This window comes from Carettochelys insculpta, chromosome 6, assembly GCF_033958435.1.
Source record: "Carettochelys insculpta isolate YL-2023 chromosome 6, ASM3395843v1, whole genome shotgun sequence".
NCBI lineage: Eukaryota > Metazoa > Chordata > Testudines > Carettochelyidae > Carettochelys > Carettochelys insculpta.
Window position 1 is genome coordinate 91,249,058 of NC_134142.1, and position 23,757 is coordinate 91,272,814.

At 56.9% G+C, this 23,757-nt stretch overlaps 1 protein-coding gene across 8 annotated transcripts in view; it reads left to right on the forward strand.

Moving 5' to 3' along the window:
• The window catches only part of DGKZ (diacylglycerol kinase zeta), an 89,017-nt gene extending 65,260 nt beyond the window's left edge, over positions 1–23,757 (forward strand). For 6 of the 8 annotated variants that reach the window (XM_074997575.1, XM_074997578.1, XM_074997571.1 and 3 more), the window contains 16 exons: positions 589–651; positions 831–904; positions 1,017–1,128; positions 1,686–1,885; positions 2,432–2,532; positions 2,824–2,903; positions 4,418–4,459; positions 4,765–4,834; positions 8,163–8,203; positions 9,965–10,155; positions 13,349–13,380; positions 14,800–14,843; positions 15,333–15,453; positions 16,176–16,212; positions 16,507–16,606; positions 20,249–23,757. In XM_074997575.1, the coding sequence (XP_074853676.1) occupies positions 589–651; positions 831–904; positions 1,017–1,128; positions 1,686–1,885; positions 2,432–2,532; positions 2,824–2,903; positions 4,418–4,459; positions 4,765–4,834; positions 8,163–8,203; positions 9,965–10,155; positions 13,349–13,380; positions 14,800–14,843; positions 15,333–15,453; positions 16,176–16,212; positions 16,507–16,606; positions 20,249–20,365 (1,425 nt within the window). In that variant the 3' untranslated portion in view covers positions 20,366–23,757. The remainder of the gene's footprint in view (positions 1–588; positions 652–830; positions 905–1,016; positions 1,129–1,685; positions 1,886–2,431; positions 2,533–2,823; positions 2,904–4,417; positions 4,460–4,764; positions 4,835–8,162; positions 8,204–9,964; positions 10,156–13,348; positions 13,381–14,799; positions 14,844–15,332; positions 15,454–16,175; positions 16,213–16,506; positions 16,607–20,248) is intronic. The other 2 variants (XM_074997579.1, XM_074997572.1) reach the window with 1 other exon arrangement.

The window sequence follows — 23,757 nt, forward strand, 5'->3', positions numbered from 1 at the left end:
AATTTGCTCTCCTCTTTGAGTCTTGGCTGCTTCTGCTTCCCAGCGCTGTCCCTCCCATTGCGGATCTGGGTTCGGGGGATTAGCTGTATTACCCCAGACTGCCTCTCCTGTGGTTTCATGCCCCCCTTATAATGTTCTTACATGGAAGAGGCTGATATGTTTGCTCCTGGCTGGGCCCAGTCACTGTTGTTTGGCCATGTTGCCGCACAGCCAGAGAATGAACTGGCATGCCGAGCCCCAGCAGTGCTGCCCCCTTGGAGGACATGGGGCCCTTGCCCTAGATCACAGTTGCTCCCAGAGACCCAGACTGGGACATGGGGTGGGCTGCAAGCTAGGACTGGAGCCGACTGTCAGAGCTGGGAGGGCATCCCAAGAGCTGGGTTGTCACAGGGTGCAGCAGCTTGGGATGCCAGGTACCTCTGCAGCTGTGTCAGATGGGGAATGTGCCGAAGGTGCGGCGAGGGCTGGAAGAGGATTTGCCCAACCTCGAGAGCCTTGAGACTCAATCAAGTGTGAAGGGGCCGTGTGCTCCAGCGACTGCTAGGGGCTGCCGTCTCCAGCACTAACCTTTGTCTCTTGCGTCGGCAGACGGCGTTTTCTGACTTCCTCACGGGCAGCTCCAAAGACTTAGCGAAGCACGTCAAAGTGGTGGTGAGTGTCTGGGCTGGGATTCCCCTGGCATTGGTGACGTGGCTGAGGGGCTGCAGGGTGATAGCTCCCTTCAGAAGGCAATGTGGGGTTCGTTCCCCGGGGTTATACAGGCTGGGCCCGGCTGGGTCCTTCTTCCACAGCCAGCCTAGGGGTCTGACTGCTCTGTCTTTTTTTTTCAGTGCGACGGGACAGACCTGACCCCCAAGATCCAGGAGCTGAAGCCCCAGTGCCTTGTCTTTCTGAACATTCCTAGGTGAGTGGCTCCTGCAGCCATGCATGCCGAGCAGCCTGGGCTCGCTGCTCAGTGTTTGAGAAGCCCTCTTATTGGCTGCAAGTAATACTCTGCTCCTCTTGTGTCTCCACAGGTACTGCGCAGGCACCATGCCCTGGGGCAACCCTGGGGAGCACCATGACTTCGAGCCCCAGCGCCATGATGATGGCTGCATTGAAGTCATCGGCTTCACCATGACATCCCTGGTAAATCAGCTCAGCCAGCGGCAGCAAGCAGGGGAGTTTCAAGCTCTGGCCCCGTTGCCCTGAAGGAGGCTGCACCCAGCCTGTCCCACAGCTCCCACCACCTATCCCTGGACCTTGACTTGAAATCCAGCTGTGCCTGAGAGCTCCAGGAAGGAGCCAGTGGCTGAACCAGTGGGGTCTTTCAGCCTGTGGCCAGTATGGCTCAGTGCAGTCAGGAGCAGTACCCTGCAGGCGCACCCACTGACGTATAGGTTGGTGGAACCTGTGGCAGGAATAGAGGAGCCTTTTGTGCCCGAGAGCAGAGCTGCCCTCCTTAAATGCTCACCAGCCAGTATCCTGTGCCCATGTGTGGCTAGTGGTGGGAGAAAACCACAAACGCCATCAGCCTTGTGTGTGGGGATCTTTGGGAGCCTCTGTGTCCTCTCACCTGTCTCCCCGCCTCCTCCAAGCGCAGTTTGGTTGTGATTCCAGTTGGTATCCATGGCGGCTGCTGTGAGGTTGGCTGGGGAGCCTCTTCCCCGCAGGCAGCCCTGCCACAAGCCTGGTTCTTTTTGCAGGCTGCCTTGCAAGTGGGCGGACATGGAGAGCGGCTGCACCAGTGCCGGGAGGTAATGCTCACCACAGCCAAGGCCATCCCTATGCAGGTGGATGGGGAGCCGTGCAAGCTGGCAGCCTCCTGTATTCACATCTCCCTGCGCAATCAGGCCAATATGGTGCAGAAGACCAAGCGACGCAACTCCATGCCTCTGCTGAATGAGTGCGTTCACCTGGTGCAGCGTAACCCTGGGGGCCTCGGGGGTGGTAGGAATCCAAGGGACCGTTACCCATTTATTCTGGTTGGCCTCTCCCAGCTCTTCCCACTTCATAGTTGCCTGCAAGAGATGTGAGCAGGGAGCTTCCCAAAGGCCTTCTCTGCAGCGCAGGAAGGCCCATGAGAGGGGCTTGAGATACAGCTGCAGAAAATGAACCCTTAACCCTTACCGCCTGCTGCTGGACCTGGGTTAGCCAAGGGTTCTGCCCTGCCATCTGCAGCACTGCTCCCTCGAGGGAGTCAAGTCCTGGGGTAGCTGGTAGCGCTGCCATGTGTCCCTTGCCTGTTGCAACGGTGCTTGCTCCCCTTCCACTCGCTGCTGGGAGAGCCAAGTACTGCGCAGCTGGGAGCTCCCTAAGTTGGCACCGAAAGCCAGTGCTCTTGCCTGGCTTCCTCAGTTGCCTCTTGCTGGAGGAAGCTGGGCTAGTGTAGCTAGGAACTCCTGCCGGCCCCCAAGAGCCTCCTTTCTATCCCCTTCCCTTCTGTGTGCAGCCAGCAGCCAGTGCCTGAGCGGCTGCGAATCCGGGTGAACCGAATCAGCATGCACGACTATGAGGCCCTGCACTATGACAAGGAGAAGCTCAAGGAAGCCTGTGAGTGAGCAGCCCGTGCTCCTGGACGCTTCGGGAGTGTGCCATCCCAGGGGTATGGGCGAAGCTTCCTCGAGCAGGGAGTGGCCATTGGGCCTCCACACCTGGAGAGTTGTGTGCCTGAGCTGTAGTGTCCGTGGGTGGCCCCATGTTCTACAAAGGGGCCGAGTCCTGTTCCCATCCTGTCTCTGCTGCTGTCCGCAGCCAAGCAGTGGCTGTGCTCCCTCAGGGGTTGGCCTGGGCAGCAGGACTGGTGGCAGGCAGCTGCCTGAGAGGTCTGTGCTTCGCTTTCAGCTGTGCCCCTGGGGATCATTGTGGTTCCAGGAGACAGTGACCTGGAGGTCTGTCGGACCCACATCGAGAGGCTGCAGGAGGTGAGTGGCTGCCTGTGGGGTGGGAAGCTCAGGAGTGGGGTCTCCTGAGCTCCTGGTTATTGTAGCCTTGCACAGTTGGCATTCTGAGCCTCCTGCCCTTGGCCTTCTCTGGAGACAGGGTCCCAGGCTAGAGGGACCGTTGATTTGTTGAGCAGCTGCTGTGTATCAACCTCACTATGTCCCTTTTCTCCATTCCTGCCCTGCAGCCCTCCTCCAGCGCACAGTCAACCTGTGGAACTCCTTGCCGGAGGAGGCTGTGAAGGCCAGGACTCTATTAGGGTTTAAAAAAGAGCTTGATAAATTTTTGCAGGTTAGGTCCATAAATGGCTATTAGCCAGGGATAAAGTATGGTGCCCTAGCCTTCAGTACAAGGGCAGGAGATGGATGGCAGGAGATAAATCACTTGATCATTGTCTTCTGTTCTCCTTCTCTGGGGCACCTGGCATTGGCCACCGTCGGCAGATGGGATGCTGGGCTGGATGGACCTTTGGTCTGACCCAGTATGGCCATTCTTATGTTCTTATGAATATGTTCCACACCCTCTTAGTCCTTCCCCCACACACAGGGGTATTGCTGTGTCCATCTCCGCTGTGTCGGGTGCCCCTTTCTCTGCCTTCTTGCCCTAGTGTGAGTTCCTCAGCTCCTGCCCCAGCGGGCAGAGTTCTGCCTCTCCCGGTGCTTGTGGCGTTATGCTTTGCCCTGACCGGCTCTCCCTCCCGTGCACAGACTGGGGAGTTCCACAGGGTGTGCCCCAAGGCAATGCCCCAGCCCAGTACCCCAGTTTCTTTCTTCCCTATCTTCTGTGAGGGGTTTGGCCTCGCCTGGAGGCGCCCTGCACGGTGGGCTCCTTGAGGCCTAGGAAGTTCTGCAGGACCCCTCTCTGGGTGGTTAGTGACCACAGAGGGAGGAGCAGTCTACCCTTTATTTTGAGCGAGCACACGGTGCAGGCTGGCCTGCAGAGACCTGTCTGTCCCTCTCGCTCGTCTGCATTTCTCACATACCGTTCCCTGCAGTGGCTGCGTTGGCTGTCCGTGGCTGGGCAGCCCTGGTGACGGGTTTGGTGAGGGCCTAACATTTCAGCCCTCACCCAGTCCCGTGCCTCTCATAAAGTCTCAAGAAGCAACTATGGCTACAACCTGGGGAGATTCCTGTGGCTGGAATGGTGGGGGCCCTGGGAGCAGGCTAGTCTGTTTCCTGGCTGCTGTGTTGATGACATGTATGAGCTCATACATAAGCTGGGCAGCTTGGGACACGTAGCTCTTGGCTCCAGCTGCTGCCTCTCTCCCCTCTGTGTCTCTTTCCATCCAGAGCACATCACCATGAAACCCAACTGCACACCCCTGGGCTGCAGGGGAGAGGGAGCTCAGTGCTGGGAATGTAGAGATTGGTGGGGGCTACATTTTGTGGCAGGGGCTGGCTCCTCCTACAGGAGTGTGGGGCACAAGGCTGGCACTGCTGAGACAGAGGGGGGCAGCTGAATGAATGTGGTAACCCACCCCCTTACCTCTTCGCAGGATTTTGTTCCATGCCCTTCTTTACAATGCCTGCTCCTTCAGGTGTGTATCAACTGCTTCTCTTCCTTCCTGGGGTCTGTCCCGTACATGGGGCCAGTCTTGTGGGCTTGTTTGAACACCTCCCCAGTGAGTTCGGTGTATTTGTCTCCAGCTGCGCCCCATGCCATGCCTGTGTTCTCTGCTCCTTGTGCCGTGGCCCCATGTGTCCCACTGTCTCTGTGCCATGCCTGGGTGCAAATTGCTTCTGTCACAGGACCATGAAGCTGACCCTGTCTGAACCCCCAGTGCAGGAATGAGCCGAGGCAAGGTTGGAGTGTTGAAGATGTCTCTCTCTTCTCTTTGTGCAGGAAGGGGATGGAGCCAAGTTAAGGACACTTTCGTCCCAGAAGCTGTCTCCTAAGTGGTGTTTCTTAGACTGTGAGTACCTGCTTCGTACAGTGCAGTAGCATGGGCTGTCTGGCGGGGGAGCGCTGATCCGCTCTGAGACCGTTGCCAAAGTCCCAAACCAACAGTGCTGCCTAGCAATGCCAGTTGTCTGGGGGTGACCCAATGAGCTTGTCCCAGACAGTAATTCCATTGTCCTGGTGTGGCTCCCCAGCAGGCAGTTCCCCATTACTTTTTGCTCAGGTTGCTTAGTGCCCAAATGTGGCAGCTCAGTGCTGGAGGGAGCCAGCCTCTCCTGCCCCCAGAGCAGCTGGCTGCTGGTTATGTGACTCCAGCAGAAGCTGCCAGGTGTGGAGTGTTCACGAACAGCACATCTGGCCCCAAATCCTTATTCCTGGCTTGTGCCTGGAGCAGGCTCTCTGGGCCTGGGCTGAGGCGCTGTGCCTGTGTCTGAGGACAGGGGGCTCCCTCGAGCTTGGCGTGTAGTCTCCACAGGGCACTGTGTGGCTCTGTGGGCAGCCCACCCTAGATCTGTGCCTGGCTAACAGACCGGCCTCTTCTCCTCCAGGGCACTTGGGTGCTCACCTGTCAGAAGGGTTCCTTGTTCTCCCTCTGTGGGGGTCGGGGGGAGGACTGCCAGTGGCAGGCCATTCCCAGGGCAGTTTCCTAATTACAAACGGCGCTGTGCTCTTTAATAGAGCAGACGAATACGCCTGGCCCTGTGCTATGTCTTTGGTGCCCAGCCCCTGAAAAATAAAGTCCAGGGTGAGGATGCCAAGTCATTGTGAGCTCAAGGGAGGTTGGCAGGGAGAGAGGGAAGGGAAGGTGAGAACCAGGAGCTGGTCCCAGCAGCAGGCGCTGCCGGGAGTAGTGCAGGAGCTGTAGTCGAGAGGGAACTGCTGCAGGGGCACTCTTCTTCAGCAGGGGATGCTCCACTGAGCTGCACAGCCGCTGCAGCAAGAGCTGCCTTTGTACATCTGATTCAGTCACAGGCTGTCCATTGGTGCCTTGTGGAGGAGGAAGAGAGAGTGCCTGATGTGCTCAGCCTGTGACCCAGCCGGCTGTGTTTCCAGGAGCCCCTGAGTGCTGGGGCAAAGCGGTGGGGGCTTGTTTACAAACACGGCTTTGTTCCAGCTGCATTCTCAGCCCCTTCTCCTCTTTCCGCCCCCGCCCGAGGTCGACACTTTGTTCCCGGAGCCCCAGGCTGTGTTTTTGCTGTTATTAGCATATTTCTGGTGTCTCTGGTTTTGGTTTGTGGAATCCCTCACAGCCTGGGACAATAGGGGCTTTTGTGCCTCATAGTGGTGCTGGAGAGAGTTCCTGAGCACAGAGGGAGAATCTCACTCATGGGCACCAAGTGCTGAGCAGGCTTGTCTCGCTGTACTGGTCCTCAGAGCCAGCAGGGCTGCCCCAGGCATTCACGGGGCACCAGCCGCACCACCTGAGGAGCCTGACTGCAGTCAGACTAGGTGCGGACCAAGGGGAGACACTGGCAGAACCACAGGAATAGAATGACCAGAGCCTTACCCATGAAAGACGCTGTGGAGATAGAAGCTGCTCTTTCCTATCCAGTTTTTGGAATTTCTGCTCCTCTCCCTGGTTTTTGTGCCTGCCTGCCTGTCTCCCCCCACACCTGGCTCTGGGCTCCCCACCAAATCTCTGATTTCAGGAGTACACCTTGACCTCCTCACTGACATGCTGCTGGTGGGAGGGCAAGCCAGGAGCAGCCCTGAGCAGGTGTGCCAGCGTTGCCCCTGAATTGGCTGTTGGTGGGGAGCCGAGCCAAGTGAGGCTCGTTTCAGCCAGAGACGTGCTGTCCCTCGTCTCCCGGCAATGTGGGGTCCCACCCTGTGCAGGGGGGGGACAGGCACACTCGCGTGGTCCCTGCTCCCAGATCCTGCTGCAGTGGATTTCCTCCTTTTGCTGGTTTCCCAGCAGCAGGTTCAGCACTGAGGAAAATGTGTCAGGAAAGAGGCTGGAGCTGCATTCAGGGGCAACGCAGGCTCATTAAAGGGGCTGAATTACAGACCTTCGTTAGCAGCTCTGTGGCTGTAAATCTCTTGCAGGGACAGGATAAACGGGGCTCTTTCACTCCTCTAATCTGCTCTGGCTTGTGTCATGGACACCCCTCCCCCCTAATTCTTGTTCTGTTCCTAGAGAGAATTCCCCAGTCCCTTTAAGGCCCAGCCATAGCAACCCCAGCCTGGGCAGCAGTCCTCAGCCCTATGGGGGGTGCAGAGCTCATGGAGAAAATGCCCATAAAGCACTGGAGCTCACTGACCCTGGCCTGTCCCTGCCCTCCCCACCACATTGCAACAAGGCTCAGGAGCCTCCGTTCCCTCCCAGTCCCTTCACCTCACTGGAGTTTTGGTTACGATTTTCAGTAACCAGCTGCATCTCAGGGTTGCACAGTGCTTCCCAATCATGCTGCTCCAGCCCACTCCGCTCCTCAGGCCCCCGTGTACCACTGGCTAAGTGGGGCTTTTCTGTCTCTTGGGCAGGCGCTCCACAGAGCATCCCAGGACAGACCGTGGACCCGCTTGAGTGTAATTCTTAGCTCCCATGAGGAGAGTGGCCATTGAGTTCTTGTTTTAAGCTGAGCTGCCACCCCCAGGGACAGGGACCGATGTCCATCCCATGCACCACTGGGGAAGCGTGCTGTGCCAAGATGAGGGATAATACAGAAAGCCTGGAGCCGATTTATGATGAGTCAGTGTCAATAATGTAGAAATGTAGTGGCACCAAGTCCTTGAGAGTGGAGAAACAGGAAGGCCTGAGCACTCCATCTGGGCTGTTCTGTGTCTCTGCAGTTATCCTGTCACAGGAAAAGTAGCCATGAGTGTGTTTCAGACAGAGGAATAATTTCTCCTCTGATCTAAGCAAGTCCTGGGAGTGCTGGGCTCTGCTCTGTACAGCGTCCATGTCCGGGCATCCGCACCAAAAATCCCAAGAGCCAGGAGGCAGATCAGAGGGCCTGAAAATCCCCTGACAGTGGACGATAGCCAGATGCATCCTGCCTTACCTTGCTGCTTCTGCCTACTCCTAAATGAGATGCGCGCCTGGACCAAGGGCTGGCTGCTCAGGCAAACTGGGACGTTGTATGCTGCAGTCTGTATCCGTGGCGGGAATGGCTGTGGCTTTGGGCACGTTGTGGAAGTTGATGGGCTGGCCCTGGTGGAGAGTTAACAGTTTTCCCTGCTCTTATGTGGCCATGCTCACTCCAGGGTTATGAGTTGGCTGAATACTTTTGTGTGGCCCAGGGGTGTGATGCAGTGGGTATGGGCAGTCCCCTTGCTTGCCTTGTCTCTTGCCAGATTCTAAGAGAGTCTGGACTCACTGTCTCTCTCTCTCTCTCTCATAGCAACTACAGCCGATAGGTTTTACAGGATAGACCGTGCACAGGTGAGTGCATCCTCATTCACCAGGGACTGTGGGGGACCCAGGCACTGTTGTGCGGCTGTGCTTGGCCAGCAGCACACGTGTGTTCAGGCATGCAGATGCACGCACAAGGGCCACTGCTTTGTCTGCTTTGTTCCCCTGTTGCACCCCTGTCCTGTGATTGCATTATGGGCAAGGGGATGCGGTTTCTTGGAAAGGTTGTGAACCCCAGGAAATAGAGATCTTCTGTCCTCTGTAGTCAGGCATTCCTGGGATCAGCTGGTATTGGATGCTTCAGGTGTCTCAGCAGCTCCTCCAGCCTCTGTTCCTATGGATTTAATGGAGGAAATACGGAGAGGAAAAACTGATGTGACGTCTGAAGGATGCTAACCCCTGGGAGCAGGGGACAGTGTTGAGGGTTAGTGAGAAGCCTTGTCGTGCTGATCTGACTGCCCTGGGAGGTTGTGCAGCAGATGGCTATAATGTATTTCAGTGTTTCTGTGGTCCCAATTCTGGGCTCCAGCTGAGCTGAGCTGCACAACCGCCCAGGACATGCAGGCAAAGATGGCTTTAGCCACCACTGTACCACTTTGACTCTAAGGCTGTCAGAACCTAAATGAGCCCTATTTATAAGCAGCATGGTCCCAGGAACTGCTCTGTCTTGCACACTAGACACAGCAGTCCCTGAGGGGCTACCTGGCATCCCACAATAGCTAGAGCTGAAAGCATCTCCAGACTTACCCTCTCCCTCTCTCAGATGTCCCCGTCCCCTGGGGACAACAAAGGGGCATGCTGCTGGCCCTACTGCTGGGGAAATCCACCTTAGACTGGGTTATTCCTACTGGGGGACCTGGCTGGGCATCAGACCCATTATGCTACTGGAATGATGTAAAGGGGCTGTGGGACATAGCCCAGACTTAGGATTCATGTCTTGCAGTCTTAGTGAGACTCAGCCGGGGGAAATTTAGATCCTGCAGATGAGGAAGATTCCAAAAACCACAGTCCTCAATAGGAGGAGAACACAGAGAGCAGGACTGGCTGCGAGAGACAGAGGGACTGGCCCCTATTCACACTATCTACAGCTCTGGAGAGACCTGCTCTGGAATCGGCTGAAAGCCGTCCAAGCTGAGGCGCCTCACCTCACGGTGCAGGGAGAGCGTCCCTTCCTGCGCGGTTCCGGCACACCCATGCCTGGCAGAGCTGGCTCGGGCATTTTCTTATGTGCGGACAGTCTGCAGGCATCCTGGGGGAGCTGCTGGGGGCGGAAAGGGATTACGTAGGGCTGTAATGAGAGATGTGGGCAGGGGATTTGGAAAGGAGACGGGATGTTTCAGTGGAGTGTTTGGAGATGCCCTGGCAGTGAGGTGTGTGAGGCTGTGGAAGAGTTTTCCAGGACCAGGGTGACACCATACAAGTAGACTGGAAACAGCCTGCGTTCTGTTGGAGACAAGAGCCCCCAGTAGGCCTTTTCCATCTCAATGCTCAGTGAGGCTCCGCGCCACACAGTCATTGTTGGTGAGCAACATCTGACCTGGCCAGGGTCATGGTAAGCTGTCTAAAGACGGCCATGTGGCAGGCTGGGGGTGGCCTTGCTAAGTCACTGTGAGTGCCTCTCCTAGGTGCCAGTCCCATCTCCCAAGCACACTGCCATGCCAGCTCCTTTGAGCTGCCATGGGCCATCACCCCAGCCGGTGCTGCTCTGGCTGTTGAGAGCAGCGGGGTCCCCAGGCTGGCTGGCCTGGGGTGGATGAATCCCTCTCTGAAGGGCTGATCTCTGCCTTCCAGGAGCACCTCAACTACGTGACGGAGATCTCCCAGGATGAGCTCTTTGTGCTGGACCCAGAGCTGGTGATCACACAGACCGTGGGCACCTCGCCCCCCATACCTAACCTTGTTGACTCGTCCTCCATGCCCACCGGGCACCATTTTGCTTTTTCCTCTTCCTCATCCTCTCCACCCTCCTCACCGGCCCTCAGGTGAGACTAGCCACTGGTTTGCAGGTGCAAATGGCCGGGTGGGGTGGAGAGAAGGGTCTGAGGGAGGAAGTAGCGGAAGGACCAGCCCGAGAGGCTTGGCAGCTCTGAAGCGAAACAGCAGCTGTGTGAGAGACACATGCAAGAGCTGTCTCTGCAGGTTGCCTGCAAACGACAGTGGGGGGCCACTCTCTGTGGAGACCAAGTCTTTCCCTTTCCTCTCCCATGCATACCCACCCTCCCAAGGGGTGACTCCGGGACAACAGGGCTGCATTGCAGTTTGTACCCAGGGCTCTAATGTGGCTGCTTAAGCCCAGGGCTGACTCCGACTCCAGGACTCATTCCCCAGCACTGGTGTGTATGGGAAAAGGGAGCTGGTTCTCTGGAGAGCATGTGACACACAACTGGCACAGACGTAGGTGTCTCTGACAGAGCGGGGAAGGGAAGAAATCAGTGGCGAAGGACAGGCCAGGGAGAAGAGAGAAGCCAAGTCAAGGAGGGCAAGGCTGATTTCTTCTGGAAGCACTTTCCTTTGGAAGCACTTGGAAGACAATAGCATTTTAAGGAGTAATTATCATGGAGTTGTCAACAAAAGTCCTGCCTCAAGAATCTAATTTCCTTCTTTAACAGTGGTATTGGCTGAGTGGATGGGGGAAGCATTGGACCTGCTCTTTCTTGCTTTTAGTGAGGTGTTTGAGGCAGTCCTTGTGACATTGTTCTAAGAAAACTAGGGGAATGTGGTCTAGATGAAATTGGCGTAAAGCGGATGCACAACTGATTGGAAAAAGTTTGCTGAGAGTCGTTACCAATGCTTCACTGTCCAACTGGGAGGCTGTATCTAATGGGGGGCCCACATTGCTCATTGCTGGCCCTGGCACTATTCAGTGTGTTTCTTAGTGATTTGGATAACAAAGTGGAAAGTGTTCTTACAATACAGTGGTTCTCAAACTTTTCGGCATCACACCCCCGCTCTTTTGATTTTTGAGAAACCCTCACACACCCCCCACCTCTTCTTTACCATCATACTACCCGCCTTTAACAGAACATTCAATTTGTAATTTAAAATAAACAAAAACTTGATCTAAAAATGTTATGTAAAATTAAAAATAAGCGCAAATAGTTTTTCTTGGCCCCAAAATTTAATAAAAATTTAATTTAACAGCAGAAACAAATGAATATAATGTGAAAGATGATGCTGCATTTTCTCCATAAGTTGGGAAGCCCTAGGAGACTGACTATGGACCATCCAGACTAAAGGCACAGGCCTCACCTTGTGGGTGCCTGGTGCAGCCCAAGCTGGCCAGCTCCCTGAGGTCTGTGCTGCCAGGGCTGCCTACTGGGTCCTCTCCCCTCCCCCAAAGCCAGGCACCACGAGCCCCCCATCTAACCCCATTCTCCTCCTCTCCCTGCAACCCCCACTCGCTCACCTTTGCAGGAGGCAGCTAGCTCCACATGGGCCTTCACTGGCTGCCTGCTTTTTATAGCAGCTGAGCCGGGTCACCCATGTGAAATGGCAGAGGCAGAGAGCTGGAAGCAAAGGCTGGCTCTTTCTTGGGGTGGGGGGAAAGTCTGAGGGGGCTGAATCACCTCGCAACCACCTGGAATTTCTTCACACCCCACCCCCTGGGGGGCACACACCCCAGTTTGGGAAGCCATATTGTAATATGTGCAGATGACACCAAGCTCGGAGGGGCTGGAAGCACTTTGGAAAGTTGGATGCGAATTCAAAGCAGCCTTGATCAGCTGGAGACTTGGTCTGCAATCAGTAAGCTGCAAGTCAATAAAGACGAGTGCAGAATACTTCCCGAGGGAATTAAAACCTCCGATGTACGGCTACAGAATGGGGTCTAGCTGGCTGGTGGCAGTACTGCTGAAGACGCTCAGGGGCTCCTAGAGCTGTTGTAAGAGGGCAGTGATAGATTGCTCTCCGCATCCACCCCAAGTAGGAGAAGTAGTTATCTTAATCTGCAGCAAGAGAATTTTAGGTTAGATACACTTGAGCTGCTATACTCCAGTTGTGCCTAATCTGGGACCCCCAGTGGCACAGGCAAGGAAGTGGCCCTGTGCGCTCCCACCCAAACCTACATCTCTATGATCCCGAGAGTCCATGCGGCAGGCCTCTCAGCGGCAGTCTCTCTCCTGTCACCAGGCATGGGGTGGCAGGCTGAAACTTCTGCATCGCGCACAGCCCCAGGTTGACAGGGTATCAGGCAGGGCTCTGGCAGTGGGGGCTGGATCAGTGCTAGAGTCCCAGCTTTGGAACGCTACTGGGGGATCCCTTTCAGCGTGCCTCACCCCCAAGGGGCCTCGCACTTCTTGCAGGGGGTAGCCACGCAGCCTCCCACCTCCTTAGCCTGGCACCCTGGCTCTGCGGCACTCCTGCTTCATACCACGAGCACGGTTCAGCAAGGTCAGCTGAGGCAGGAGACATGTGTCCTCCTTGGATTAAAGCACCTTGCCAAATGCACAGTGACGCTCATGGGGCACTGCCCAAACGGGGTCGTAAGTCATCTGGCACAAAGCATAGGGAGTCCTTAGATGAGCGTAGAGGACCAAAGCCGCCTAGTCTGTTCTGGTTAGAATCCCACCTCAGGATGGCCAGCGCCCAGCCACACGCTAGTGTGCCCCTTTGCTAAAGCTCTGTCTTTCTCTCCATCCTTGGTTGGACTCCAGGCGAGAGCCTCCCTGGCACCTACAGCAGCCAGCGCAGATCCCTCCACCTCACACCTGCCCAGTTCTTTGTTCCAAACTCATGGAAATGCCGTTCAGCCCCGCGCCCTCCCCGCCCCCCAGCCTCCCACCCCACACACATTCTCTCACAGACAAGAGGCACAGGAAGGCTTTTTCTCTCTCTGGTCTGTTCATTGCTAGGTTCGCCATTGTATTTTCAGACGATCCGGTGTTGTGGGATGAAACCCCAGACTTGCTGTATCAGAGCAAACGGACTTTTTCTACCCCAGAGGTAGCAGTGCAGCACATCGGGGAAACTAAGGCACAAACAGGCCTCATAAAATGTGATGGAAAATTCCCACTTCGTCCCAGGCAGTTCGCATCTCCGCCTACCCTGGCCTGTCACAGCAGTGCATGCTAGCAGGGGCTTTGCCATGCGGGGGGCACAGGAGAGGGATTTACTGCAAAAGACTTGCTTGTCCTTTAACTGTGTGAGTTCTGAATTGCTCCCTCTCTTACCTTCCAGCTTGGAAGCAGGGGTCTGCCTCTGCCCAGAAGGTGAGTCCTACAGTCTGCTCTGCAGGCCTCTGGCATGTCTTGAGCCCCTGTCTCACTTAGGGTTACCCTAGCAGATGCTCCCATGTCCGATTCTGTGTTTCCCCACAAACCAAACACTGTCTTCAGCTCCGAAAACTGGGGTGATGGGAAGTCTGGAGAGCCCACCCCTGCTGCTGTCATTTGGCACTGGTCTTTCTGGGCTCCAGGCCCAACCCTGACCCACGGGCCCCACAAGCACTGCAAGGCCTATGGGGCTGTGAGGGAGCAGGTGACACCTGGGGCTAGTGACTGCACAGCCTATGCCATTCAAGGGTATTGCGGCTCAGGTTCTCCTTCCCTGCTCTGCCAGGGGCTGAGAATACTAGGAGACTCCCTGAGGGGAGCGGCAGAAGTGACTGGCTGGAGAGACCTGACAGCCGTTTGCTTGCACAGCAGAGCAGGGCAGGGAGCCTTTTCCCAGCCAGCCTGTGAACTGTGGAGCTCCCAGCTGGGGAGTGCAGGAAATGACAGGGTGGTGAGGTTAATCTCCCACCTGCAGAGCACAGGCCTTGAGCTATGTTGCTGGGGGTGGAGTTTGTCTCTGCCAGGCACCAGTGGGGGCTCCGGGAGTGGGAGCAGGAGGTCAGGGGCCTCCCTCAGCTGAGCAAACGGAAAGAGTTTCCTGGATCTTGAACAGAGCTGGTTCCTGGACGCGTGAGCGAGTCGCTGGTGAGAGGCATCCCAGCTGGCTGGCTCCCCGGGGACCTCTGCTCTCCCCCTCTGCTCAGGGGCTCCTTTTCCCATGGTCTTGAAAACATTCCTGCTGGACAGGTCTGAGCTGAGGCCTGGCCTTGCCCGGAGAATGTGTTCTCCCTCCTCCCTTCCCAGAGGTGTTTCTTCCCTCACTCCTATCTGCTCCTGACCTCTGCTGACCTCCAGGGCTAACCAGTGGTACAAAGCTAAGCGTCTCTAACTCACTGGTGCACGCATGGTCCAGGTAAAGCCAGCCCAGCCCGGCCAGTGGTCTCCAGGCTCCCTGAACCCTCTATTCCCAAGCCCCGTGCACAGGATTGGACTCATGGCATTCCAGGCCCAGGGACGCCTCTTGTCAGTGCCCTGATAGCCGGGAGCAGCCAGCCGTGCCCAGCAGCTGGGGAGGGAGGAGAGCTTTGTGGCCCGGCTGGGAGGGGCAGACTGTGGTGTGGGAATAACCTTCCTGCAGCAGCCACCATTGCACAGGCTGTGAGCAGTGTCCCAGGGCAGCTCCGGAAGTGTCATGGTGTGTGCACCTTACTCTGCCATTGAAACGGCCTCGTGCCCTGGCTGCCCCCAGGAGAGGCTGGTGCAAGCACAGAGAGAGTCTCTCCCGCAGAAGCATCCCTCCCTCTCCCCATCTCCTGCTTGGCTCCCCTCATCCTGACCAGTGCCTCCTCATTGCAGATAATGCTTTGATAACCGCGGCCAAGAGTAGTGATTTCCAGAAGGTAAGAGCTGCCATGTCCCATGATCCCAGCCACTGAGCAGGGAGGGTGCTGTGCCTTTTCCCACAGCAGCTAGCGAGGACCCCAGTCTGGCGTGAGCCTCCCTTCTCCTGTACTGTCCCTCTTAGCCAGGCTCTGGCCCTGCCCTGCCCTGCCCTGCCAGCCCCAGCTGTGACATCTTCCTCACAGCAGTGCACGATCAGCCCGTAGTAGTGTGAGTTTCCCCCAAGCAGTGCCAGATGTCTTTGTTTGCAGGGGCTGGCACATGCTGCGTGAGCTGAAGGCAGGTGTAGCCTTGCTGGGGAGCTGGGCGAGTAGTTCGTTTTCCTGCCCAGGGGCACGTATTTGGTAATTTTGCTGCAGATTCAGCTGGCAAAGGCCAGGCCGTGAGGGGGAAGGGCTGTCCCATAGGCTCTGCTCTTGCCCTGGTGCTCAGAGTCTCAGGAGGCCTGAATAGCAAACACTAACCCAAGCTGACCTGTGTTCTGGTAGTTTCAAGAGCTGCACCGGGCAGGAGGGGACCTGATGATGCGAGATGCCTCAGGTCAGACTGTGCTGCACCATGCTGTCAAATCAGGGAGCAAGGAGATTGTTAAATACATCCTCGAGAATGGTAAGTGGGACCTGGATCCAGTGGTTGGTACAGCCCTGGGGTGTTGGCACCCTGGCCCCTGGAACTGGTACAGAGAGGTGGAGGTCAAATTTTCTGAGCCTCCCTAGTAGTCCCTGCTGGAAAAGGGTGCTACTGCTCGCCGGATGCCCCTCTCTCTCCCTGGGGTTTGTGGCAACATCTCTCCTCTCGGCTAGTCTTAAGTGTCCCATCCGTCCTGCCTGGTGCGTGGGTCCTTACTGGCAACCACAAGGCCAAGTTCAGTCATAGACCTGTGTGATGCTTTTGGCTTCAGGGAGGTCACACAGGTAATGGAGGCTGCAACGTGGCTGGATGTGTTTTGGTGCATTTTGGGTATGGATGCCTAGATCTCCTGTCTGCTCACTGCAGCAGCCCTGCTGAGACCAACGCCTCTCTGGGTAGCATGTTTGCTAGGTATGCGCTTTGGCCAACGGGCAGCTCACAGCTTGGGGTGTAGTGGGTCTCGCCAGAATGAGGGTTGGCTCTTCTTTCACATTTCTCTGTACTTGGGTCTAGAATGGCAGCTCTTCCTAAATCTCCAGCTGCTTGGGGGTGTCTCACTTACCAGACAGAGTCTCTGCAGGGGTATGCAGGAGGTCTGGGGGTATGAGGCGAGACTGTGCTTTGCATTGCTGGGGAGTGCATAAGAGAGCCTCTGTCAAGTCAATGGCTCTCATTGCCCTGCAATGTCTTTCTCTCCCCAGCACCTGCAGAGATCCTTGATGCAACCGAAGAAGAGAAGTAAGTTGCTTGCTGGTTTGCCCAGACCCTCTGTTTTCTGTACCCATCTGCCTTCGCTGCAGCCTTCAGCCACCGCTTCCATACCAGGCTTGGACCGAACGATACCAGGGACTGAATTCTCCTCCCACCCAAGCGCTCTGTGGGGCAGAAACTGGGTTTGCTGGTGAAGCAATGTGACCAAACAGAACAAGCCTCCCTTGCGGGGATGGGTCCCTCGCAGCAGTCCCGTGGGTATCATTTCCCTTCTCACTTTGCTGGGGGATCTCACGCTTTCCTCTTCTGTCTTCTGCCCAGTGGAGAGACCAGCTTGCATCAGGCAGCTGCCCTGCGCCAGCGCACCATCTGCCACTACATTGTGGAGGCTGGGGCTTCGCTCATGAAAACAGACCTGCAGGTGAGGTCAGGGGGCCAGGGAACGAGAGGTGGGAGTGCTCGGAACAGGGGAGCACCTGAGGCAGGGGTGAAAGGCTGAAGCAGAGGCGGAGAAGGCAGAGGGAACATGAGCTCAGCCGGATGTGCGACCCGTTTCCGGCACGAAGTGGATCCTGGAACCATCTGAGTGAGGCTGCTTCAGTAGCTCGGCATGGCTCAGTCTCACCTAGCCCTCCTCGCGCCTTAGTGAGCAGAAGAACCCTGCTGCTGCACAGAGGGTTAAATAGGTCTCCTTGCTCTCCTCTGCTGCCCCTGAATGAGTGGCAGCCGGGTGGAATGTCTCCCCCTCCCTTCCACCATCTGAGGTCATTGCGAGGACAGCCTCACTTCCTCCCAGCAGCGCTGTCCCTTCTCCTGAGCGCAGGGCGGGGGAGCTGTGAGAGATACAAGGGCAGGGCGTGCTTTCGAACAGCCAGCCCCGCTGAGCGTTAGCGAGCGGCTCAGGCACTGACACTTACTTGGGGGATAAATTCAGCTGTGTCTTGGTGTGGTTGGCATGTGCCTGGAATGCAGCCATGCCTCTGCCAGGAGTAAAGGGGGCGAGGTGGTTTTGATACAAGAGGTTCCTGGGGCTGGCATACAGCAGCAGGGAAGCAGATGTGTCAAGCTCTGTGCTGGAACTGAGCAGGGGGAACATAATAGTATCTCGGGGCTGGGCCAGCTCTGGGAGCTGGTGAATAGCCAAGAGTTTCAGTCATCTCTTGTTGCCAGAGGTTCCCAGGGGCTGGCCCACAGCACAGAAGCTCACCTGGGGAGACAAGTCTAATGAGGCTGTAAAAGCTTTTGTACGCTTCAGGCAGAGTTCAAGCCCTTTGCCAGCAGCCAGGGCGATGTTTTACAAACACTCCCCAGCAGTTGCCCGGCTTTCCTGACTTCCAGCGAATGGCTCAGACCTTGTGATGTGCCCAGGTCTGGAGTGGCTTTGCTGGCAGAATGCTGATTGGACATAGAAACAAAGGAGAAAGGGACCAAGGTAGGGGGCCGGGAAATTTTGTGAGGGCAGTTTTGCCAAGGTCCCACCACGAGGCTTCTCACATGGCTCCCTCTCTGTCGAAGGGAGAAGGGCCAGGATGTTTGCCCCCCTGCGTTTTCGGGGCGACCGGCCCCTCCGAGCTGGCGCTGCGGGGGTTTGTTTGAGGGGTGGTGTTTCTGATTGTGTACGTGCATGTCTGGGCTTGCGACTGTCCAGAACTCCACAGCACTGCCAGCTTAGAACTTGCTTGTGGTATGGGCCAGAACAAACCGCGGTGTGAACCCCGACCCTTACAGAACCGGAACACGGCGTCGTAATGCTCGTGCAATACTCTGGTCCCCTGTGCTGCAGGCAGAGCCGGACAGGGTAGAATGGGTTACCGCATGTTATATGAATCAGTTGGGCTGCGTGGAGGGCCCCTTTCAGCTCTTGTTTCAGGCTCCATCTCTGCAGACTCCAGCAGGCAGTGCGGCTTCGGGGCTTGTGCGGTCAGAAGTGAAACACAATATTTCCTTTCAGTAAACGAGTGTTTAGATTCTGCCTACTGAGAGGAGACCCCTGGAGGAGCACGGGGCAGTGGAGCACAACACGCTTGCTCCGGCCCTGCGGGGACGATCTCTGTGAGATTTAGGGCCTACCAAAGTGCGTGTGCGACACGCACCCATACAGAGAAGCTGCAATTGTTCGGGTGTGCATTTTGCATCTGTCTGCCTCTGTGGTCATGTGGGGGGCAGGTCGTGTCTGCAGCTGCAGGCAAGTTTGTCAGACCCCTGCACCATCTGAGCATCTTTGCCCAACTGAAATGTAAGTGTGGATTGTCCCAGAAGCTTGGGATCCCTTCCCCCAACCCTCACTTTCCGGCTGCCGTCACCCTGCTGAGCTCTGCTAGCCAGTGTGAGTAAATTGCCCTCTCCTTGGAGAGGGGGGTTTTTCAATAGAAGCGGCAGAGCGCCAGGTTTCCTTGGCCCGGCTGGGCAGAGGGTTTGTTCAGCCGGAGGAGCTGGGGCAGTTAACGAGCGGGAGGGGGAAGGGCGGAGAGGGGAGATGGAGCTGAAAGCTGTTAACAGATTTGCTTTTTATGGAGTGCGGGAGTTCATTAGTGGACACAGTCCAGATGGCTGCAATAAGCTGGTGAAATGTGAGCCTCCTGGAGGAGCAGGAGCAGTTACTGGGGGGACCAAGGGGGAGGGATGGTGTTTCAAAGCTCTCCCCAGACGTGCACCTCCCTCCTCCCCCCAGCTCCTTCCCCCTCACTCCAGCCAGCTTTCCACAGAGCTGGAGAAGCAGCAGGTTAGAGGCTTGATGGGCAGAGTGACTGGTTTAGGCCATCTTCGTATGCAGTGCCTGAGCAGGGGAATTCACAGGACGGTGTCTGTTCCAGCCCACCGGAGGCTCAGAAGGCTCGACTGGGGCTTATGTAGCCAGCATCTTCCAGTCTCTTAACAAAAATCTCAGTAGCCATCTTCTAGTCACGCTTCCCCTCTCTTTACGGCACTGCACAGTGCACACCTCGGCCACCCGCCTGTGCGGAGCCAGATATGGACAGAAGCAGTTTGTCCCTAGGGCTCACTTCCTAGAGAGCCTCCTCCCAGCCTGTGGCTTTGGCGGGGAGCGGCACTTCTGCCAGGCCAGAAGTTCCCAAACACTTGTGCTGCACCCCCTTCAGAGACTCCTGTCCCATGAGCACCTCCCCTCCTTCTGAGAGTTCCCACAGATGCCTCCTTGCCCCTCAGTGCGTGAGCACGAGACCCGCTCCAGGCAGGTGAGCCCAGCAGGACGCAGAGGTGGGCTGCGTCCCTCTCCTCATGCTCCTGCCTCTGGGCCTGCCACAGGCGCCCCAGCTCTGCTGTGATGCCTGACATGCACAAGAGCCTCCGGGGACAGGGAGCAATTTCATCTGAGGGCTGGGTGTGTGGAATAGGGTGGGAGATGGGGGATGGTAGGAGGGAGCCTTAGGGGCCCCTCTGACCTTTCATCCCAGGAACAGTGGCTGGAGCAGGAGACTCAACGAGTGGGAGGAATTTTTATTTTATGAACAAGATTTTGAAGAAACAAGACAGTTCGTAACCAGTCAGGTCCTTCCCCCCCAACCCCCAGTAACGTAACCGGGCTCCCGGCCGGCGTGCAAGCCCCACAGCTTGCAAACCAGCCCCTCGAGCTGCAAGCAGCGCAGCCCTGAAAGGGGAAGCCAGGTGGAGGAGGGGTGGCTACCTCAGACGCAGGGCTCTTGGGCCAGAGGAGGACACCGGTATCTGATGGAAGGAGAGCAGCATGATGCTAGTGGCGTTGCAGCTCTTCACTAAAGGCCCCAGGCCGTGCGGAGGTGGTAAGCAGAGCTCTCCCCGGGCGGGAAGAGAAGCCACCAAATGCAGTGGCAGCTGCACTCTTGCACCAAGCGTGGCGTGGCAGGGCAGGGAGCAAGGGGAGCAATCGGGGTGGCCACCCCACTGGGACCGCCAGAGCTAGAAGCACAGGCTGCTGCAGCTTGAACTCTGGGTTCAGTGCTCTGGAGGTGGGGCTGCGATAGACTCTCATGCGCTGGAGAACAGGGTGCAGGCTGCAGGGAGGGGTCTGCTGTGGGTGTGTATTTGGACATGTCACCTGTGCTTTACTCCCTTTTCCTCCGCACAGGGAGACACCCCCAAGCACAGAGCTGAGAAGGCCAATGATCCTGACCTGGCTGCCTACCTCGAAAATCGACAGCACTACCAGATGATCCAGCGGGAAGATCAGGAGACGGCTGTGTAGTGCTCAGTGTGCCTTACCCAGCGGGGGCAGGACAGGAGGGCGATCACCAAGCTGTGGGTTTGGCCCAGCCCTTCCCCGATCTCTGTTTGGTCCCAGGAGAGGGGAAGGAGGCAGCAGCAGCAGCTCTATCCCAGGCCTGGCTGAGGCTGTATTCCTTTGTACAGTGGACATGTAGGACTCCGAGCCTGGCACGCTGCCTCCCCCATCTCCTACCATATGCCATACACCTAGCCCTGGATGGACTGTGCTCCGGTAGCTCTCCCACCTGTGCATCCCATAGGAGCCATCTGCCTGGCTGGGGAGAGCTGGAGCCTCTGTGCGGCCCCTGGAGGTGGGAGTAATGGCTGATGCACCCTCAACAGACTCAGTGGCCCTTGTGCGCTCCCATTTACTCTCCACCTGCTGCCTTTCCCCTGGACTCATCACTACTCGCCCTGCCCTCACCCATCCCCAGGAGCCTGCCCGTCCCACTCCTGCACAGCCACGGGAGCCAGCAGAGAGAGCAGCTTGGCTCCGGCACTTGGTCGGTCAGTGTGCTTGAGGGCCCAGGAGGAAAGGGCCACCCAGTCCATCCGGCCAGACACCCACCTCCCATGCCTCCTTGCTGCCTTTGCCCTGAGGCGCTGTGCAGCCGCACAAGGGAGTTGCAGGAGCTGAGGGAGCCCTGGGCCTGTCCAGGGCAGCCATGCCCATAAATCCGCCCCAAGTTCCAAGCAAGCTGTCCCCTTGCTGAAATTGGAGCCTGGCGCCCCGAGAAAATGTCAGTGGTGCTCCCGGTCTCCCATGCTTCCTCCTGCTGGCGCTCTTCTGCTGCCTCCTCTTCCTTCACATGTGGTTCTCATTTGCTGAACACCAGCAGGCTTCAAGTGTGAGGAAAAAATGTGCCGTTTATGCAGCAGAGAGGCTGCCAGGCTGGGGAGGGAGCTTGTGTCTAACCTTAGTACAGGGTTCCTCCTGCTCCAGCACCCGCACTGCAAACACTGGGCCTCTACCCATTGAATGTGCAGCTAGGGAGTTCTTTGGGGTTAGGCGTGTGCCCCGGATCAGATCCCCCACTGCCCCTACAGTGCCAGGGAGCTGGAGCCAGACACAGCCTCTGGTACAAGCACCCCAAGGTCTAAAAGCTGCAGCTCTAGGTGTAAGAGATAGAAGCAGCCCTGGTGAGCTGTCTGGGCCCATGGCCAGGGCTGGATTAGTCCTTACAGTCTGTTCCCAGGACTTTGTGCAAGCAAAGCCTCGCCCAGTCCCTGTCTCGTAGTTCCTAAGATGCAGCTTGTCCCCCTTGCTCAGCCCTCTGCTCCCCCATTTTCTCCGTGCTTGAGCCCTGCATAATTTCACCCCTTGCTCTTGGCTTCCGTGCTGTCCCCCAGAGCAGATTCCCACCACCTGTGCAGCAGCTCCCAGTTCTCTGTATGTGGCCCCTCCTGTCCGTCCTGAGTTGCTTGGAGCTGTGTGCTCACCTGCAGTTCGCCCCTTCCCCATCACCGTCTCTAACTTACTTCATTGGCTGCCTTTGCAGCAGACAAAACAATGAAGGGGAAGGGGAGCCACCTCCAAGAATGGGCCCAGGCAGAGGGCTGCACAGCCTGCCCTGAACATTCCAGGACAATGAGGTCCATCCTTCCACTTCCAGCAGGGCCCTAATCCTGGGACATGGATGACGCACCAAGCAACCTTAGAGCGTCTGGAACTGTTTGAGGTGTGGCCCTTTGCACTGCGCCAGGGGCTGACCCTGCCAGCGCCTGGTGGCGGGGAGCTGGCTGAGGGGAGGGCAGACTGGCACTGGGACTTGCTGGGCCAGAAGTTGAGTAGTTCAGGGGTGACGTGAAGGTATGGGGGGGCCATCCTGTGCCCTGAAGCAGCCAGGAGGTGAGTGCCTTCCAGCGAGTTCATCTCAGCCTTGGGTTCCCAGATTGTGCTGGCAGACGGCACCAGGGAGCTCCACTCACCCAGCGGGTCTTTGAGCCCTAGGACTGTGGGAGCCTGCTTGGAGCACAGGGAGGTGGGGGTGGTGGTCCTCAGCACCCCTCAGGTTTGGCTTCCAGAGAAGCAGCAGCCTGCTTTTAATCTGGTTTGGTTGGCGTAGTTACCTGTACCCAGCATTGCTAGAAGAAGAGCAGGATTGGGGCCAGGAAGGCCCCTGCTGTGCTCCACACACACCCCACCACCCCCAGCGCCTCCATTATTTCCATTGGGATGGATCTTGCTTCTAAGGGCAGCTGCTCTGGCACAGCGCTGGTTGCTGTGATCTGCCCTGGGGCTTGTTTTAGTTAATTTTCTGTATCAGAGCTCCGGTGACAGGGTGAGTTGGGGCTCTGTTGTTGCCAGGCAGTGCCCCATCCTCTGCATGGCCTTGCCACAGCCATCCGCCCCTCGGTGAAGTCAGAACTGTATGGAAAAAACTAACAGAAGCCTGGCTAACGCAGGCACAATGCTGAATGAGTTGCAAGCCAGATGCCCCTGATTCTGAGGCAGAAGGGGAGTTTGGGTCTGTAGGAGCTATGTGGGGCACCAGCACAGAATGCAAACAACCAGCTGTCTTCTCCCCGGGGGTGGGGAGGGGACAGACTTTTTGCATCCAGCTGTGCGCCAGGGCACACGTGGGCCGGAGTGACCCATTTCTCAGATGCCAGGGGTGGGGGTGGGGGAAGAGGGGAGTTTTTCAAGTCTGTGCCCAGAATCCGTAATACGAGTGCGCCATAGCAAGGCAGCAGCCGCCCCTGGGAACTGAGGCTCTGGTGGGCAGTGTGGCCAAGCTGCTTGGGTCAGGTGGGCTATCATGGAAGTGCTGCTGTCTGTTAAAGAAGAAAGTGGTTCTGAACCAGTTGGGGCCATGTGCTGGGCACAATTGGGCACTGCCTGATGGCTGGATCTCCGTGTTGCTCTCACACTGAGGGTCAAGGTAGAGGTCCTCAACGTCCAGCTGGGGCTGCTCACTAGCCAACAGCGCCAGACACCAGATCTCACCGTGCAACGTGTTCTCTCTCTGCTGGGGCACTGAGTCTGGCCTGGAAGTGTTTACACCCTGAACCCACCTTGCCCTTCCCTATTTTGTACGTTCTCTTTGTCTTTGTACGGATAGTTTAAACACACGCTGGCCACTTCCCCTGTGCCTGTGTGTGTCTGTCCACGAGCTGAGTTGCTGTGCAATTCCAGGCCTGGCTTGTTTTTACACAGGGCTGGGAGTATTTTGTAATACTGAAGGGTGGAGAGCGTCAATGCCCCATTCCTGTCTCCTAGACTCTGTATTAGGCCTGTATATTTGTAACTAGGTTGGGACTGTGGCTCTGGCAGGCAAAGTGCCTGGGCAGCAGCCTGTGCTCCCATTGCTTTCGTCTTTGATGGTTTGGATGTTGTTGTTTCTTGCCATTGCAATAAACAGATGAACATTT